Source organism: Corvus cornix, chromosome 7 (assembly GCF_000738735.6).
Source record: "Corvus cornix cornix isolate S_Up_H32 chromosome 7, ASM73873v5, whole genome shotgun sequence".
NCBI lineage: Eukaryota > Metazoa > Chordata > Aves > Passeriformes > Corvidae > Corvus > Corvus cornix.
In genome coordinates, this window is record NC_046337.1 from 36,646,977 (window position 1) to 36,667,337 (window position 20,361).

Here is a 20,361-nt window from a genome sequence, read left to right on the forward strand (position 1 = left end):
AGGACAGTCCCACAGGTTTAAAAGGAGTCCTCATAACCTCAGCTACTCCAGGGATTTGCTGCCTTTAGATACTTTTGGACAGTCAAGATTCTCTTTCTGAGGAAAACAAATCTACTGCGATTTTCAGGCACTGCTTGCAGCCCTGTCTCAATCAACTCTCTCATCTGTGACATCCACTTGGTCTTGACTATTCAGAAAGATTGTCCTTGGTTCTGCCCCAGCTCTCCAGCAACGATCTACCAGGAGAAGCAGGGAACATTAGGAACAGAGGACTTGGACATGCAGCTCTGGCTCATTCCCTCATCTAGCAGGACTGAAACGGAAAGGCATCAGGAATCCTGGGAAGAACACCTAGAGCAGATGGCTTTAGAGCTGAGAATCACTGGAGAAAGAAAGAGGCTCACAACATGAAAACCGAGTGATACAAATCATAATCCTTTTGGTAACAGGATTTTTAAGGAGAATGAAATAATTCAGACACCCTAATCACACTGGAAAAGCCCCAATTGCCTGTGTGCCTTGGACCAGCAGGGTCTGGCCAGGAAAGCACATCCTGCACTGACAGAGAGCTGGGCAATGCTCACAAGATGGACAGAATTTGATCTCAGAGTTGTAATGTTGGAGGTAACACACGTAGCTACCTCATTTCACACTGGGGGAGGAGTATATATGTATACATTAAGAAAATCCCTATGGCTGTTACAGGGCTGGAGGGCTCCAATGGGAAACACCAAGAGTATTCCTCACACACTTCATAGTTAAATCTAACTGAGACGTTGTTTTTCTGAGGCTTTGTGGTCTGAGCCAAGCCATCTCCTCAGAGATCCCTTAGGAACAGGGTTTCTCTGTGTTGTCTGCACAACATAACTACGTGTCCTATGTGTAGGACACTGGCTGTGCTCAGAAATGATCCTGAATGGGCTCGTTCTGTACCAAGGGGAGTCAGGGTCCCAAGGAGCAGCTCTCACCCAAAGAAGTCTGCCTGGTCGGCTGTGCCATACAGCGAGGGGGACAGCAGCAGCTCGGGGTACTCGGTCTCCTTGGTCCTCAGTGTCCCCAGGCCCATGGCAGCCATCACGAAGAGCACAGGGAGGATGACCTGGGCGATGAAGCCGCGGACGTCCCGGCGGGTGTGGTGGGACCTCTTGATGAACAGGGCTGAGGTTTTCTTCAGCAGCAGCGGCAAACCCCGCAGGCTCTTGGACCTGATCAGGAGCTGGTCTGGGCACAAAGGACGGCATTTGGTCATGGCTCAGCATTTGTGCCATGAAGGCAAGCCATGGTTAGAGCACTCTGGGAGGTTATTTCACTTCCTGCACACCTTTATAGATGGCAAATCAAGACTACTAAGGTGGAACAAACACAGGATGGGGCGTGGGACAGGACTCCAGCCATCGGCTCATGTAACACCAGTTTCTTCTGTTAAATTTCAAATGTGTATGTGTAGGGACTTTCAGTGTGAGACCTTGCAAGAGGAACACAGGCTTCCAGATGAAGTAAGTTATCTACATCCTACCTACCCAGCTGCAGCCTACAGAGGAAACATATTTTTCTTTTAGATTTGCAAGCTGAAATCTTTCATAATTTAAAAATCAGGTCCTCAGACAAATAAATAAAAAAATAAGGAAACAAGCAGAAGCCACTGGACCTCTTGCATGGACAGATTTTGTGGTATACTAAAAGCAGAGCCAAATCCTGTGCCACCTATGCTTCTTTATGAAATATTAACCCATATAATACACCATGAAGCAAATCCTTTTCAGCCTTTTTTTAAGGATGAAATAAAACACTTCTCTACATGAGTGACTGTTTACAGTAACATTTACAGTTCAGGTCAGCTTTGAGAAGTACAAAAATACCTCTCTGTTGTCCCTGGGATGCCTCCCTAACTATAAACAGTATGTTTGCAAGTACAAAGCAATGTTTCTAACCCAAGAAAGCATTGCAGCCAGGCACTTCTCATTTCTGGGTTGGGCCACCTTTGGCAGGTCTCTGACCCTCAGGGATAGTGGTGTAGCTTGGTTCTCTTCTGAATGAGAATTTACCCCACCATCTGGTTGCTTGGGCTCCTTTGCCAAACTGCAATGTCTGGGGCACAGCAAAAAGCAGCAAGGAAGACCCAGCTCAGAGCTGTGCTGCTTTTCCAACACACTAAGGGATTGGAAAGTTTCTTTCCAATTCTAGTAGTTATGGAGAAATAATCCTGTGCATCTATTACAGCAATTACTTTCAGAGTACACACTTACTCTTTCACCCACACGCTGTATTTGATTAGATTAAAACCTGGATCAATTTAAAGGAAGGCAGATGCAAACAAAACCCCTTTAGCAATTTATCCTGTGATTCAGACTATTCCAAACCAGGGGCTCTAAAGGACCGATGATTTCCAGTGATTTATAGGGTTTGTGATTCCTGGCTGGGTGAAATGTGGTTTTCAACAAAGAAAGAAGATGGGGAACTCAAATCAGTCCATCTGTCAGCATTTGCATCTGCAGTAAATCTGGAATAAACCCTGTACCGTCTCTTTCTGTGAAGGTGTCTGTGCTCAGAGACATTTCGTCACCACCAGTGTGACCACTGACTCCAGGCAGCTGATGGGGCAGTGCAGCATCTTCTTGCTGGTCCTTCACTAGCTCTTTTGTCAGATTGAGGAACACCTATGGAGCAAGAAAATATGGGGGAAAATTTGTCCAAATGACTCCATTTACCAAAACAATTACCAGAATCCACTCTCCTGCTTTGTAGCTGTAGTTGGTGCAGCACTTATGCACTATAATCCTCTTTCTATTCCCTTTGTGCTCCGTGAGAGAAATTCACTTTTTTTTCAGTATAAAATTGTTGCCCAGCTCCCTGTCACCTCCTGTCTCTGTTCTGCTGCAGCAGTGGAAACTCAAACCTGTTTCCTTGGGATATTCACCCTCTAGCTCCTGACAATCCCACTGCCTCCATTGCTGGGAGTGTGCAGCCATGGCACCCAAGCTGCACGTGAGACACGATGTACAACTTATTCTTGCTGCCTTAGGAAAGCACCTTAAAAGAAAGCAAGAAATTCTGAGCAGGAAGGTAACAACCTCCCTCCCTCCTTTCTGCAAGACAAGCGTCATCACTGCTCATCATTTACTTTTTACTTCTGATGCAATTAAATGTGTTTCTTTGACCAGAGATTTCCCTTGGGCAGAAAGGTGCCTGTGTTATTCTCTCCTTAGTCTGTCTCCAGTGCCTCATTTTCTGGGTAAAACATCAAAAGGCTGTCAGCAAGGTGAGACTGTGCATTAGTATATGTACAGATTTCTGGATACATCTACACATTTGTGTGTACCTAACTGCAAGCCCTTCTTCCCTGCCTGAAACCCTCACATAATTCCTAACATGCCCAGAGAGCAGAGCCACACAGTGCTGTGAAAATAATCTCTGTGGTATTTCAGTAAATCCAGCAGCTCATACCTCTTCCACAGTTGTGTTGGAAATCCCGTAGCAACCCAGGTGGAGATCATTCAGGCTGGTGTCCAGGGCTCTGAGAAGGGCCTGGTAGGCCCCAGACACTGTCGACTTGAAGGGGGGAAGGACATACACGAGCTCTCCACCAATATCCTCCTTGAGATAAGCCTCTGGGAGATAGGACTGGATCAAGGAAGTCACTGCTGTGGTGTCACATTCCTCTATCATGTTCTGAAAAAGGAACAAAACACTCTGTGGTCACTGAAAAGGTTGTGAGGTCAACCTTCCTTCTGCAGGACGTAGCCCAAATCCTGTCCCAGAGTATAAATGATAAGTGATCTCAGTCCAGCTATCCAACATGTCAGTGTAGACATCAAAAGCAGGTGAAACTGTGTTTCTGACCCTTGAAAAAGGAACATGTGACACTGTCCCATCTTGGTCCATCCAAAACCTCACCAGGTTGGGCTGAATCAACCACTTTGCCCTAGCTTGAAGTTTGTAGTACAACAGAGAAAAAGCCTGTCCACCAGAGAGATGAACTTGGCTGCCAGCACAAACTCACTCTTTTTCCCATAAAAAAACGGGGCTTGCTCATGGGTCTTTTTTCATTTTCTCTGTCTCCAGTGCCAGCACTCTGGAAGAGAGGCTGATCTCTCATGGGATCTGTGTGCTGGGACTACCAACAGCACTGCAATAAATGCTATCAAGGGCAGAGTTCCCCACTCCTTGCAAGCAGAACACTTTGCCTCAGGCCAGATACCATGGATGAGCTCCTTCCACCTGCTTTATTCCTCTGAACTCCAGAGTTCACACTCTGCATCCAGCCTTGCCTTAACCCTTCAAGGAAACCCTGTTCTTTTTCCACAAAGCAGAGCACTGACATTCCTGTTTTCAGAAGGCCATGGAGGTCACTCAGCTCCGGCCAATACATCCCTCAACCAGCCTTGATGACTCCCTCGGACACAGAGCTGCCAGGAGCTCTAGGACCAGCTCAGACACAAACCTTCTTTTTTGTGAGTGTCAGGTGGTAGCCATCCCCAAAGGTTTCCTTGAGGTAGAAGGGTGAGCCACAACACTTGAGCCCTCCATGCTCTAGGAAGGCGATCCGGTCGCTCAGAACTTCTGCTTCGTCCAGGTGATGTGTGGAGAGAATGATGGTTCTGCCTGGAAAACACAGTCACACAGAATGAACACGTGGTTTTATGGCAAAACTGGATTTTAGAAGGATTTGGGTTCTTTTCTTTCCTTTCTCAAAAACTTCTTCCTCTATTTCCCCACACAATGATATCATCAATACAATTGCAGGGGTTCCAGAGCTTCCCCTTGTTCTGGGTCAGTCCATGGCAAGTAAGTCCACATCGTTAAACCAACACAATGAATGTTTATGACAATTTTCTTTATCACATTCTGGTCAGATCTGTCCTTATCTCAACAGTGAGACAGGTGAAAGCCTTGCTGAATGAGAGGACACAGAGTATCAGGTGAAAATCGACTGCATTTTTTGGTAATTATTAGTGAAATTGGATGAAAGGCAACAAGAGAGATGAATTTTACAATATTGTAAACAGCTGTGTACTATGGTAAAGTTATTTTTCAAATGGCACTGTGAATTTACAGGAACCAACCAGGATGCACCCTCTGGACCTGCAAAATCCCAGGCTCCCACAATTTTTTCTCAGTGGCCTCCGAAACCCACAGTTCAAAGCCACTGGTACCATCTTTGCAAAAGTGACACGAATTACCTTTGCCTCTGGGCAACATCTCCTCTCATCACAGTACCTTTCTTATTCTTGGAGATAATTTCCCAAATACTCCTCCGGGAGCACGGATCCACCCCCGTGGTTGGTTCATCCAGAATCACCACCCTGGATCCCCCCAGGAGAGCAATAGCTATGGACAACTTCCTCTTCATCCCTCCGGAGAGGGTGCCAGCCAGCTTGTGACGATGGCTGTACAGCCCAGTCTCCTTCAAAGTCCTGGAAAACAGAGGGAAAACAACTCCCAAAAGTTGTCCTTCAGGCATCTTTTCCAAGCAGGGAATCTGAAAATACCCAGAAAAACTGTAACTGCAAATGAAAAACTGCTCAAGTATGGACTGCTCTGCTGAGTGGTCACACTGTAGAGTCACCCTGCAGCTCAGTCATCGGGATTTTAATTTAAAACATTTTTGAGGATGTTTCCAAAGCTTTCATCTGACAAGTCAAGGTTAAAGGCTCAACCCCATCAACTGAGACACCAAGATCCAAACTCCCTGGGATGTTCTGGCTGCTTCATTTTTCTGCAAAACCAATAAAGCCAACATCATCTTTCTGACTGGTTGATTAAATCTCTTTCCGGGGAAAACTGTAAAGCAGCAAGGAGTAGACCCTTAGGCCTATAAATTCATCTCCAAATAATTGCCACAGCAGCTTGTAAACCCCCTGGAGAAGAGATATTGTTTTCTTACAGCCATAGGTATCAATATATTCCTCTAGTCAGAGCAAGGCACCATTTGAACCCTAAGCTGGAGCTGCAATAAGTCCTCCAATCCATGATTTTGAGCTTTGCAGGGGCACTGGCACCACCAGACAACAATTTTGACAGCCCTCTCTCCCTTCTCCCATGCTGCTGTTTTTATACCTCTTCACTTCTTCGTAGAGCTCGTGTTTGCTGCAGTGAGGGACTTTGATGTAGCCATAGAGCAGCAGGTGCTCCTTGGTGGTGAGGTAGTTGAAGAGCACGTTGTGCTGCATGCACACCCCCATGTTCTTCCTGATCACCTCCTGGTCAGTCCTGATGTCTTTGCCATACACAAAGATCGTGCCTGACGATGTAGGGAACAACCCAGTCAAAATGGATCTGAAGGAAAAATAAACACAAAGGGGAAGTTAGAAAAAGGAGAAAGCCATGGGTAGTTTTTTTCATGTGGCCCTGTAGCTGTCACCACTTCCAAGGTTTCCTTGTGTCACCCTCCCACTCCTTCCAGCCAGACACCACTGGCCACTGTGTGTCCTGCTGCCCAGCCGTGCTCTGGCAGAGCAGAGGCCAATTAACATCCATGGACATCCTTGTACCCCTCTGTGGGATTGCAAGAGCAAGCTCCAAGCTCACCCTGGCTACTCCTCACCTGTACTTTTATCTTCTTCAGCCTCCCTCTCCCTAGGTCAGACCACTGCATATCCCACACGTCAATACTCAGGAATGCCCTTGACTTCCAGCTTAATTACTGGGAATTCGTATACTGCAGTTACTCTTTATTCTTTGAGGTTTGCCTGCAGCACCCAGACAGCCTCATATTGTAACCACAGCTGAGACTGAAAACCACCTCTTCATCTGACTAACCACAGCAGAGCATGGAAACCTGGTTTCACTGCCATTATTCATGAGAAATGGGAGAGGACTTCTGGATGAGACACCTCACAGTGGGCAGCACTTTCATCTAGTTCAAGGAAATAATCACCCACCAAGCAAGAGCTGAGTCAAACTCCCTCTGCTCAGAATAATGACTTGCACATTACAGCTCATTTTTGGTGCTGTTCTGCAGGGACTCAAGGGAAAAGATGCATCTCAGACCGCCCTCCACCTTCACCGAGTTTTTCTCTCTCCTGGGACTTTTAACCATCATTAAAAAGCAGTAACTTGTGACCTTACTCAGGATTTGAAGCCTGTGTTAAGTTTCAAGAAGGTTTTGTACTTTTCTGCATACCACCTTTGCTACACTTTGCAAACAGAATATGAGGTGAATTGATAATAAGCTGAGGTGAAGCACACATCTGTCTTACTGGTTTTGGCTCTTCTGAGGCTTCTATTTATCAGCTTAATGTTGCTCTCAGAGATATGCACATATATATCAGTGGAGAAATCAAGTTCTACAGGTCTGTGTTAGTGCTGTTATCTAACAAGTCAAATAATAATTTATAAACAGCAAGGCTGAAAGGCCAATGCATTAATCCCCTGCCACTCCAGCCCAGCCAACACATGAGTCTGTACAGCTGAAGTCTATCTTTATTAAGTTTTCTTGTGAGTATCACTTCAGCTTTGGTGTGTGCACGAGCTCCCCACAGCTTCCAGAACATCCTAACCCCAGGCCATGGAACAAAACACCTGAACAGTTGCTGTGCTGTGTATCCCAGGTATCTCACCAGATTAAAAAGCATGTTCCTAAGGAGAAAAGGACTTTCTAGAGCCTAAAGAATTCTAACAGATGAAAGAATTCCCGAAGTCACCCCTGAACAAGATGAAACTTACATGAGGGATTTGGCCTAGTGAAGCACCTTCCTCAGTCTCCCACTGCTGCACAGCCCCACTTGCCCTCTTGCTCACCCAATCACACCCCACACAATAAAAAAGAGCTGCTTTAAAGGATACACACATGGTTGTAGTTTTCCCAGCTCCATTGTGTCCCAGCAGGGAAGTGATATTCCCTTCATAAAAGTTGAGGCTGAGGTTGTCCACTGCAGCTTTGGATCCATAAACCTTTGTTATGCCGTGGAGGGAGACTCCCAAGGTGAGGTCAGTAGGCTCCGGTTCCACGTGAGGGTGGGGGGCACCTTTGACACCAAAGAGAAGGGTCAGGGACAGTTCCTGCAGTGCAGCAGGTGTTGTGCTACTTATCTCATCCCAGAGAAAACCAAAATGCAGCAAAGGCAGGTGCCTTTCAGCTAGGAATGTTGAGAACATGTCACCGGATCTGTATCATTTTGAGCTCTCTGGGATTTCTCCTTTTTACTTCTGCAGCTTCTAATAACTCCTGACAACAGGCATCAATCACTTCTGAAAAGGTCTCATATTTAGGTGTTTCAGAGCACCTACCTTTATTTATACTAAACAAGCACAGAAAATTAGAGGACGTGCAGCAAAACTACTGAGTTATTTTCAGTTAGGTGGAACCAGCAAGCTTTTGTGTGTGATCTCAATATTTTACTGGCTAAACATTTAAAGAGATAAGCAAAGAAGCACACGTGCCCTTTGTCAAGTGGAAACCTGTATCTGCTTGCCCAAACAAAAGTATTTCTACACACAGAGACAGGCATGGAAGGTAGCTGCCCAACTACAACACACACGAATATGCATGTGAAAATCAGTTCTGACTCTCCACAACAAATAGGAAGAATAAATATAATTTAAAGAGCCAAATCTCCATTCATGTGAATACCAGTTTTCCATTTTTCCTGTGCTTCAAAGTAAGGATCAATGGTGTTTTCTGTGTATGGTGCCCCTTTACAAATTTGGCTTTGTTTACCCAAAATATAAGTTATTATTGCTACCCCATCTAGTATCCACATACATATCTTATTGGGGAGGGTGACTTCTTTCCTTAACATCAGCTTGGAGAAGAGCAGGCCTCTCTGTTTCTCATCCCAGAAGGGCAGGTAGCTGTTGTATTCGATCCAGTAAGATGGAAGCAGTGGGAAGTACCAGGGAGCAGCCATGCCGTATCTACCTGCAGGAACAGGAGTCTCGTTCAGGTATCTGTTCCTCAGGAAGTGTCACTGCTGGGGTGCACTCAGAATAGCAAAAATTAACTTTGCAGAGATCTCTTGATATGCTTATGTACTACCAGGACTTGGTAGGGAGTTTTCTGATTGGCACAATAGGAAGCACTCACTAGTTTGTTATTCCGAGTAACTCCATAGCTGGAGGGCAGAAGAACTTTACATTTTCCACTGGGTAGATTTCTGTATGCCCGTGGACTGCTTCATTAGGTGGGGAAGAAAAGCAAAAGACAAATGTACTGGCTCTTGCCCAAGGCAGGAATTACTTTTTGAAACCAAATGATGTAAGTAACACAGCTCAAAATCACTCAGCTGACAAATGCAGGCTAACATGCTCCGCTCTCACTCGCCCACCAGACTGCAATCACACCCTCCTGTGTCCTTGGCTTCAGCTTCTTCAGGAGATCTACCTACCCTTGTGATAGGCTGAGGAACCCTAATTCTCCCTTGCACTGCTCTCTCTCAGTACCATTAATAGGCTCAGACACCCACAAAGTCATGCTCCCTTTGGTCTGGGACAGAGTGTGTGCACTGTCTCACTGCCTGAGCCACTGAATCAGCCAGCTCTGCGTTCATTGTTCTCCAAAAAAGATGCTACAACATCACCCTCAATGCTTTGCATCCTTACCTGGGAAAACATTCCTTATGTACCACCCCAGGATGAAGTAAATGAAGGAGTCTATCAGAATGAGCCAGCACATCCAGCCAAAGGAAGTGTTGTCTCCAATCATTGGGGACTTGTACATGTTGTCCCACTGCAGACCTGAAGAGAGGAATTGAGAAATACAATCAGAATCCATCTCAGCCAGTGAAATGGCACCCCAGGAGAGCTCAAAGCCTGGCTTTGTCTGCAATAAACTCACCTATGCCCTGTGCCTCGTAGCGAGCAATGTACTGACTTGCATAACTGAAGGCAGTTGGAGACAACAAACTCTGGGGAATAAACAAAATTGAAAACAAGGAACATATGAATTAGTCTCAAAGAGAAGTCGGGTCAGTCAACCAATCACTGGCTTATTCCAATAGCCAGAAAAATAAGTGTCTGGTTTGGCTTTTTTCCCAGCAGTCAAGGAGCACTGGACCAGGCCTGTGATGGGAAATGCTACCTGGTGAGAGGCTGAAATGTCTCCTTAGAGCTTGACTTTCTTTTGCTTCCACACCCAGGACGCATCTTCCTCCCTCATACAGGGCTTTATTTCAGGCTTTTGAAATACAACAGTGCTTGAGAATTACCTCATGGAGCCATGTGGTTAATTATTTTAGCATTTGCATTCACAGATGTCATTTCCTGAATTTGGTGACTCAAAGAAAACAAGTCTGGCTTCTGGAACCTAACACCTACCTACTCTGCCCCTTGGTAAGAAACAAGGCTTTACATCTATTCCCATGTGTAGGAATTTGAGATGCAGGAAGCCAAAGGATGATCTGAGGCAGCAATAAGCAGACCCAGCCCTGCTACCAAAACCCTTACTGAGACAGGCTGTTTTTTCACAGTGGGTGAATTTTCCCATTTTCCTTTGCAATTCCAAAGGGGAAAGTACATAGCTCAAACTACTGTGATTCAGCTGGCAGGTGGGAACTCACTCAAATTCCACAGGTAGTGCCTTCAGTCACAGGACACAGCTAATTCCAGGTGTCCCTCAAACAGGCCCTGGCCAACTCTCCCACCATGCCTGTCAACATCCACTGATGGAATTCAGAAAGGTGCCAAATGCCCGTATATTTAGGACAGGAGATGCAGTAAGAGCTGGAGTGTACTGAAGTCCCTGCCTCCACACAATGCCTGGAAATATGGAGAAACAGAACTCACCAGGAGGCTCTTGACAGAGAAGCTCAAGTGGTTCTCGATGACGAGCAGCACGATGAAGGGGAAGAAGGTGAGGATGTACACGAGGCTGCCCACCAAGGCCGCAATGTTGGTGTTGTTGAAGAAAACGCTGATGAAGTAGCTCATGGCTATGATGGACAGGCTGTAGTCCATCAGGTACAGGAACAGGAGCGCTGTGTCTGTTTTGGGAAGGATCTCCCCCACTTTTAGAACAACAATGAGGAAGGTGACAGTAATCAGCAGGAAGATGGCACACTCGATGAACCAGGCGATGAAATGGCTGCTGGCGTTGACACCCATCATCTTCATGTACTGCAGAGAGGAAGGGGAGGAAAACAATCACAGGTGGCATTTGAGAGAAATGAAGAGCTCTTTCTGCTGCTATTGAATGATTTCTTTTTCCAGCTTCTGGACAGGGCCTGCAACCAGACCATGCTCATTCTATCCAGGGACAAACCACACACTCCCATTTCAGGAATGCCCAAGGTTTGCAAAGCAGTCTGTTGGAAAAGAACAGCACAGACAGGACCTGCAAGGATCAAGTGTCACAGCCCACAAGCTGCAAAGCAGCTTCTGGCCTTAAATTGGTAACTTTTCTAAAGCATTTTGCTTATTTCTTTAAATAATGATAATTGATCCAGTGGCTTAAGCTCAAAAGCTCTCAAATTTCTTTGAAACCAGACCTTTCTCACACAAGCCCAAGATAACAAATAATAGCTAAATTACTGTGGTTACAAGGAAGAAATATTAATTTATATTAGCTGATGATTAATTCCCCATACATGCATAAAACTGTAAATTTGTATTGGTAAACCCAGAAAAATTACAGGTGCTGGTGTCTTCTTGTGGATTATTACACAGCTAAAAAGATTACTGATGCTCTGGTCCTTGGAGACAGTGAAAATGGTTGCCTAAATTAGAGTAAGGGGCTGCCAGTGAACACTCACTGGGGTTCACTCATTTTCCACCTCATCACAGGTCAGAGTGTCCTTTCTTGGAAACATTTCTGATGAATCAGTATTTGTTTCCATGGTGTTGGATAAAAAACAAATCTGCTCAAAGCTCTTGTTGCTTGCTGAAGCTTAGTTTGACAAAAGTTCTTTGCTGTTCATGTCTGTTGACAGTGATCACACTGAAAACCGGAGTTAATTTAATAAATTCCCAATGTCTCAATGTCATTTCTTTTCCAACAGGCAACCTGAATGAAGAACTTCATTTCAGAGGAGCTGATGTAATATGTAGCACCTTCTGAAATATTAAGTATAATAACTTCAAGGATGGGAAATAAGTCACTTTTCATGTCTTTGTCCCCAGTAGGTATGACTCAAAGTCAATTTTTAGAGAGCTTTAAATCTTCAGAAACCCTGTAATTTTGTGAGGTGCCCATGTTTCCTGTGTTCAGCACTGCAAAGCAATATTCCCTCCACTTGAAGGGCAAACACCCTGCATTTCCATGGCTTTGAGCTTGGCTACAATGTCAGAATTCACACACTGCAGGTCAAACAAAAGGTATCTGGAATATTTTCCTTAATGCTTGTTTTGCTCCATTTAATATTGAACATCAGACACACTAGCCACTAATAAGGAAAATCTGTTTATAATTCTGCACGCCCCAGGAAGTTTCCCCATACCTCATAAAGCCTCAGATCTTTCTCCTGAACAAGTGTTTTAACAAAATCAGCTATAAACAGCACCCAGGCAGCCATCAGAGCAAATGGAAGAGAGTATGTCACGCTGGTTAAGAACCTGTAAAAGGCAAAAGCAGGCTTTAGCTGAATACAAAATGTTCTGGGGATTAAGGCTTTATACAAGAATATATTTTTCAGAACAATACTCTGGCACAAGAAAAGACATGCTTATATTTCAAAATGTGGAGTAAAATTAATAATTACAAAAAAAAGGCTCCTTTGCCATTGCGTTGGATTTTCTACTCATCAAACTCCTGACTGCTCAGAATCTTTTTTCAAGTTGCAGAGGGATTTCCTTGCTCAGCAGCACCACTGGCAGTGGCATCTCCTGGCTCTGTGATGGGCTGCATTCCATTTGGAAACATCACAGCAACCAGCCATAATTCCCAGTTCTGTTCACAGATAGAATGGCCCAATTTCGTTGTCAGGCCATAATTCCTGGTGTTGGAGTCTGGATATGGGTGCTTTCCTACGGATTGTCTGTCCTACCATCCCACAGGACAGGTACTGCACATCCAGGTCACATTTCTTGGCTCCTCACTTTAATTAAAACCTTCTTCCAGTGCCAAATGTGTGAAGAAAAAAAAAATAACAATGGCCAACAATAAATTTCTCCTTTTGCCATGGAAAACAAGTTTTTATAGCAGGAGATTCCCTTCATTGCATCTGCAGGGCTTGTGCTTTCCTTCTTAATTTCTAAGCCTGGCTTAAAACCCATAATCAGTGTTATTCCTGCAAAATCTTTAATGTAACAGTAATATTTAACAATAACAGTGAGAAATTAACATTGTATTTGTTTTTAATTATTTTTTTTTACCTGTAAAGCTGAAAACTTCCTATAAACCAGTGCTTCTGGAAATGCTTCCATGCAAATGAAGCCTTATTTTTAAAGAATCAGGAAAAGGTCTTTCAGGCTCCTAAAAATTCAGCATATCCCAACACTTTTTGTGCGCTGGCGTGGGTATATATATATATATATATATATATTCCCTTTTTTTCTCTACAGGGTGATAACTGTGCAATAACAACCAATAAGCAGGCATTTTGTGATGACTTCTGCTGGATACAAATCCAAAGCCTTGAGGTATTTTAATAATTGAGCAAACGTGTCCCTCTGAATCCAGGGTGGGGAGGGAAACCCAAAAGCAAGTGGTTCTCCCAGCAGCCCAAGAACAAAAAAGAGCAGACAGCACTGGAGTAAGTGCCTCCAGCAGCCAGTTAATCACTGTACAAAACTCTCTCTCAGCAATAATCCAGGAATTTGCTGCAGAACTGGGTTTGGATGCTTCCTGCCTGTGTCCTGGCAGGCACCTCACATGCTGCTGCCCCGAGGAGAGGTTATAGGTCCCCAGCTCTCTTAAATGACAGCTGACACAGGAGATTAACAGGTCCACTATGGCTCCTAAGTTGATATCTTACAGCTCTCAAATAATCTTTTGGCTCATGCAGTTGGCATGGAGGTTTTTGGGTAGAAAAAGCTCCTAGGTCCAGCCTGTCCTTTTGCTCCAACGGAGACCCTCAGTCAGGGCAGAGTGACCCCCACACCTACCAATACTTCTTGCAGAACATCCTCCAGTGCTCCCTGATGGACACTGAAATCCCTTCCTGTGTGTTTTCCACTCAGTTTGGCCACCATAAAGCTCATAAACCTAGGGACCCTTTTTTTCCCCAATAAATCCATTTTCTAAGTTCTGCTGCATTGTCTGCATGTGAACACCTGCAGAACAAGCCAGGACTCGTACTTAACCCAAGTCCTGCCAACCCTCAATCCCTCCATGTGTAGTAGAACAGGGACAGGGAGTTCTACCTGCTATAAAACCTACAGTTACCATCACAATCCAGGTATCAACAGAGCACCGAAAACAAAAGATCAGGCAAACTAAACAGGCCATCTTAGAGTAAAAAATTCCCTCTTTTCCCTTGGGAAAAAACTCTGATCAAACAGAATTAAATTATTTTTATGCTGTGTGAGCATGGTATTAAGGAAACCAGCACAGCTGGTGAACTCCACCAGTCAGACAAGATGAGCTGACACAAAGCATGAAGACAAAAGCCACCCAAACTTACATATCCTTGTTGTAGCAGGGGTAAGGCATGGCCTGGACCTGAACAGCTATTTCCTCTGGTTTCTTGCCAGTCTGCAGTTCAATAATGGCCCTCTCAATGCTGTCCTGGATGTAAATAAAGGCCCGGCTGTAGATCTGGCTCTGGGAGGTGGAATTGTGCGGGCCCACGGTCCAGATGCGCTCCCGGATCCTGTTGGTGGTTTGGGTTATCCTGCTGCTCATTCGGATGGTGTAGTTGAGCACAGGAGGGAGGGACAGGCCCCCATGAACTGAGTGTCCAGGGCTTGAAGGCAGCTTGAAAATGATACCTGGGAAAAGAAAGGTAAAAGGCTTTCCTTTGGAGTCAACAGCGTGGGAGCAGCACACACAGATACGTGGGAACTCCTCATTTTTACAAGGCTTCTTCACAGACATTTTTCTATCCAGAACATTTTTCCTGATTATTCTATATATAAAAGACATGATAGAATGGAGGACAAACAGGGAAGGAAACTGTCTCTATGGGAAAGGACAAATATTACCAGGGTTTGAAGCTCCAAGAGAAGCAGAAGTTTCTATTGACCCTTCAATGATGAAGTATAAAACCAAACAGGTCACAGGACTTGTGAGTAAATCCTAATTGAGGTCCTTCTTTAAATATTAAGATATATTAATGATACAAATGTAGGTTCCTATTCCCTGCTCCCTCCACCCCTCTCTGCAGTCTGATCCCACAATCCAATCCCACAAATGTGAAAAGTGTGACTGAGAAGACCCAGTGTAACATTACAGTGCTTGGCTGAAATATCTCAAGTGCTTTATGACCTTCTAATAAATTGAATTGTCTCATATTTGGACTTGAGGATCTTAAAGGTCTTTTCCAACCTGAATGACTCTGTGATACCTTTCTTGATTAAAGCAGCTTTTCCCGTGGGAGCCTTAAAGAAAGTGGCTGCACAAAGATCACCTTGGGGCAGTGGGATTTTATTCAAACTGAGACTTGAGCAAGAGAAATCACCAGCTGACCACAGACAGTGGAGGTGTAAGGGAAGAGGAGTTATAAAAAGGAGATCTCACTGTGCAGGTCCCACACACCCTGGCTCCAAATCAACTGCTGTGTGGTGGGTGCTGTGACCACAACACTCACCGGTGAAAAGCCAAATATTTTCTGCTGCATTCCCACACCCTATCAGGCTAAATTTAATTGACAGGGGGATTTGAGACTCTCACATACTTGCAAACAGCTCGTTCTTCAGGAAGAGCTCCTTAGCCACCGCTTCCATTTCGTCCAAGTCCTGCACTGCCTGAATGCGGTTAAAGGAGACGCAGGAGGACACATTCACAGCCAGGGCGGCCAAAGTGCTCAGCTGATCGACAACGTCGGCATTGTTCTGCAACTCCAGCCGGATATCATCTAGGGCAAAACCCCACAAACAGACCCACCAGCATCACTACACCCAGCAAAAAATCCACCCCAACCTTCCACTCCTTTACACTAACGATGGCACCGCAAAGGAGGAAAGAAAACAAACCAAAAGCCATCATACTAAACATGAAGTGTGAAATACATTTCTGCACTCAGCAGTGCAATGAAGGCATGGTGTTGACCCAGTTTTTATGTTAATCACCTGTAATATGCTCATGAGTTTGCCTTTGGGAGGATGCCAGCAATGGGATGTGACAGCCGTCCCAAATCAGAAGTCCCCACTCACCTGCTGAGGTTTTAGGCTCACACACAGTGCTCACCATTCCTTCCACACCCTCTGGTTTAGGATGTAATCAACGCGCCTGCTGAGCTGTCGTGTCTCAGGGGAGGACGTGTTTTATCCAAGCACATCAAGGTGGAGCTGTGTGTGCTGTGCTGATGTGTGGACTGAACCTGATACTGCAGTTAATAAAGATGCTGCTGTTTGCTGGCAGCTTTCAAAGGTGGCTGCATAATGCAAGGTAACTAATATGGAACAGCTGCTGCAGGCACCGTGGCTTTATGGGGAGTTAAGGCAGGAGCTGCTGCTCATGAATAACACAGGGGTCATCACCAACTGGATGTAAATGACTGCAACAGACCATAATCGCTCTTGGCTGCTGCTGGGCTTCGCTGGCACAGTCCAGATTTATGGTGACATGCCTGGCCACTCATGGCAAAAGCAGGTAGGGACAGCAAGGCCAGGCAGGAAGGGACTGTGATCCCCACGCTGTGCACTCACAGGGATGTACCCACCACCACTGTTAGCTGCTGATTCTCACAGTGCACAGCAGCAAATGTCACCTTGAAGGGCCTTGCAAGCCAACCAGAGAACAGAGAACTGCAGCAGAGCATCTCCTGCATTGATGCCTCTGGCTCCATCAGCCTGGGTATCTTTATCTGATCCCTGGCTTTTCTGCTCTGGAGAACTTTTCATCTGAACCTTGCTGCGATGCAAGGGGGCTCTCCACATTTCCCAGCAGAATCCCAGGTAGCTCATTTGAAGTCGTAATTACGGCTAAACAGTGTCCTCCAGTGGCCACAGACCGCGGCAGAGCCTCCCATCCCTCTATCCCTCAACACCCAGGAGAAACAGCTCTTCACACCAGCCCTTTGCTCTCTAAGAGTCTTTTCCATGGAAGCTCTCTGGATCACAGCTGGGATTGCGTTGCCCTGGAGCCTCCAACGTGGGCCAGGGAAGAGCAGAACTAGGGGATGGCTGCAGCTGGGTGACTCTGGAGGTCCCAGACATAAAGAAGAGGGCAGCACATACAGACACACTTACCCAGTTCATTTATCTGACTCAGGAGCTCAGCTGCATCCAGATCCACCATCAGCTTGATAAAAACCTGCACAAAGGGGTTCTGCAGGGCATTCTATCAACAAGCAGAGAAAGAAAAAGCATCAGTTTGACCAGAAGTCTCCTGAGCTCACTCACTGTGAGTTCTAAAACACAACAGAGCAGCTGCCTTCACTGAGCATCTGTACAGACCCCTTCCTATTCCCTTCAGTCTGTATCAGGATGGGGAAATGCCAGCAATGAGAGACACAGAGAGCTCTCTGAGTCCAAGTTAGTGCTTCTTTGAGTCAAGAAAGGATGCCTACTGAGCCTCCACCAGGCACTAGAGTCCCATCAAGAAAATTATGGATAGTTTTAGTTATTCTAGAAGTAAATTTCCCTTGTGTCTGTTTTCAGTCCCCTGAACACAGCCAGTGCACAATGGGTAGGCAACCAAAACTTAACTTGGAGATCAGCACAGGTTTTTGTTTGGCTGAATATTTTATTATTCCACCAATGAGTGCAATCAGCAGAGAATATTTAATTTCACTTTTGCATATTCCGCTCTAGATTTTCTCTTGGTGCCATGGAAATTAGAATGAATTCCAGCCCCTAAAATTACCTGCAAATGCTTTTGGGTTTCAGGGATCTCGTTTTTGTAAGAAAAGGAGACAATTTTTACTGGAAAGAATGGGAAACAAGTGTGTGGAACATTACAGTCTACTGCTTTCTCTATCCAAGCAAGGCTAGGCTCCTTAGGAGGGGGAAAAAGAAATTTTATTTACATTCACTGAGGTACAAAACATCTCCTAGCTCTTATGTGTGCACCCAGAACTACATGCTTATTATAGATACTGTTTCATTTTCTGAAAAAGTCATTTCTTGCCTGGTCTTGGCTGGCTGGATCACTCCATCAAGCAGAAAGTTAATTTACAAACTGAAGAGCATTCCTTGCTCATCTTAGCCCTCCAGCAGGCCCCAGCACGGCCAGGGTCAGGGAGCATGTTACAAACAGTTCATTTGAGAAAGAGAATTCGCAGGGAGAGGTGAGTCAGGAGCATTTCTGTTATGGGAACAGGCAGGCACAGAAACTGTGAAGTCCAGGACATCCTGAGAAGGGTCGCCCCAGCTGACCTAAGATGTCCCCGGAACCCCAGTTTACTTCAGTGAACAAATCCATCCTCCCACTTCCCTTCTGGCAAGAGAGAGAGGGAAGGTAGGAAGTCATACCTTGATCACTGGAACTGTCTGGTTTAACTTAGTCAGTGAATTCATGATGACAGGAGACTGGTCCAGCCACTCCTGGGACTTCAGGGCTAAATCAGCCATCTGCTCCAGGGTTGCATTCGACTACAAAAGAAGCCCACAACATATAAGGATTCATTTATTCATTACCTTACAGATTTTAACCAATAAATAAATTAATAAAACAGCTGAGACCAAATTTGTTTTCCTTAGGATTTTTCCTAGCATCCTCTCACTGTTTGGCAAAATGCCCCTTAACACACTGAATTTATGCAAGTACTTAAAAATATGATATTTAGAGCATGTCTTGAGTATCAGCTTTCCTTCTACCACTGGCCTGCTTGTGAACAAGCACTGGTTACAGCACTTGTCCTGGGAGACACATCTCTCCTACTGGCTGAAAATATGGGGGTGAAGCTTCATAAACTGAAGGCCCTAAACAACTGTCCTAGAAATATTAGACCAACAGCAGCTTCTGGAGGGAAGATTCAATCAAAGACAAAAGATGACTCATATAGCCAGCAAGGCAAGTAGAAAAAGATAATTTGATTAATACTCCAAACAGTGAGAAAGCAGCCCTCTGCTTCCCAGAGAAACAAGCCTGTGCTAGATAAATTACAACCATTTGGAGTGGGCGTATCTTGATGTCCTGGAACAGAGCCATACCTTTCCCATGATTGCTCGAGTTTCTGGGGTGTCTGGTGTAAAAAGGATCTTCCCAAGCACCATTGGTTTTAAAAAAGACCAAATCAAAGCTCCGGTCGGGGTCTTGACCAGGTCCAGGTAAAAGGATAAGCAAAACGGGGCTGCAAGGGGAGAAAAGCAAACAAATTGCATGGAGAGCAAACAGACCAGACACAAGAAAGCTACCAGTGTGTTTTTTCTCCCATCTGCCCAGTTTGTTGCTGTGTCCAGTGAATGACTTCAGGGCCCTCTTCACTGACTGATCTAATGCATCTTGACAAAAGCAATCCACCCCCAAGATCTCCTGTTGCTGAACTCAAGACAACAAGAGGCTCGCTGTTCGAGCCAACATTATCTGCTTGAAGGTTAAACGGAGTTTTGTGAACTCAGGGGAGCTAATAATGTCAGTAGAGTCAGAAAAACTACACATCAAGAAAAAGCAGTGACCTGTCGAGCCCTAGGACCAGATCATCAACCAATGGGAGCCAGGGCAGTGCCAAGCACTGCTCTGTTGCACAGGCAGTTTCACTTTGAACATTTATGGAAATAAACCACCATAATTAGGTCAGTGCAGATCTTCAGCTACCATAAATAATGAGCACTTACAGCCCTCAGAGACATACGGGGAATAGCTCAGCACTAGATCTGTCTGGAAATAGCAGAGTTCGGCTCTGAAATGTTTGTGCCCTAGGGAGAAGCCAGACTTACTGGAATCCTGAGGAATCCCGTATTTCCTCATCAGCTTTTGGACATAGGCATCCTCTGCATTAGAACTGTTGCTTATGGGCTCTCCAAAGTCTGGAAGCAAAGACTCAAAAAACAGGGGTGTGATCTCCTGGTTGCAGAGGACTTTTGACATGGATTTAAATGTGCCATGTGTTATCTGGAAGTTGTTTGGTTTAAACAATGCCTGCAGAAAAGACAAAACACAAACAAATCCTGCACGCTGAAAGCACCCCACTCTGAGAGAAATAACAGAATGAGAAGGCAAGGACTGAACATTTTTATACTGCTTTCTTATGAGAAGTTAGCCTCTATAAAAATAGGAAGTTTCCATGGAAATCATGCATTTTTTGGTTAATCTCTGCTATGACAGAGGTGGCACATTTATTTCCAGGTACGAGAGCCAAAGTGGAAGTGCCTACAATCCGTGCAGAGAAATTCCCTATAAGATGTGCCTGGTGACATTCACACACCTGGGTTACAACACAGGAT

General features: G+C 45.1%; 1 protein-coding gene across 2 annotated transcripts in view; it reads right to left on the reverse strand.

The window, feature by feature from the left end:
• Nucleotides 1-20,361, reverse strand: part of ABCA12 (ATP binding cassette subfamily A member 12) — a 104,078-nt gene that overhangs the window by 22,653 nt on the left and 61,064 nt on the right. For both annotated transcript variants that reach the window (XM_039554693.1, XM_019290951.3), the window contains exons 18-35: nt 19,855-20,056; nt 19,129-19,268; nt 18,448-18,567; nt 17,224-17,314; nt 15,708-15,887; nt 14,496-14,802; nt 12,372-12,486; nt 10,723-11,052; nt 9,776-9,845; nt 9,541-9,675; nt 8,705-8,860; nt 7,790-7,967; nt 6,058-6,276; nt 5,218-5,414; nt 4,442-4,602; nt 3,445-3,669; nt 2,519-2,657; nt 969-1,221 (exon numbers count right to left, since the gene is read on the reverse strand). In XM_039554693.1, coding sequence (XP_039410627.1) covers nt 969-1,221; nt 2,519-2,657; nt 3,445-3,669; nt 4,442-4,602; nt 5,218-5,414; nt 6,058-6,276; nt 7,790-7,967; nt 8,705-8,860; nt 9,541-9,675; nt 9,776-9,845; nt 10,723-11,052; nt 12,372-12,486; nt 14,496-14,802; nt 15,708-15,887; nt 17,224-17,314; nt 18,448-18,567; nt 19,129-19,268; nt 19,855-20,056 — 3,218 coding nt within the window. The remainder of the gene's footprint in view (nt 1-968; nt 1,222-2,518; nt 2,658-3,444; nt 3,670-4,441; nt 4,603-5,217; nt 5,415-6,057; nt 6,277-7,789; nt 7,968-8,704; nt 8,861-9,540; nt 9,676-9,775; nt 9,846-10,722; nt 11,053-12,371; nt 12,487-14,495; nt 14,803-15,707; nt 15,888-17,223; nt 17,315-18,447; nt 18,568-19,128; nt 19,269-19,854; nt 20,057-20,361) is intronic.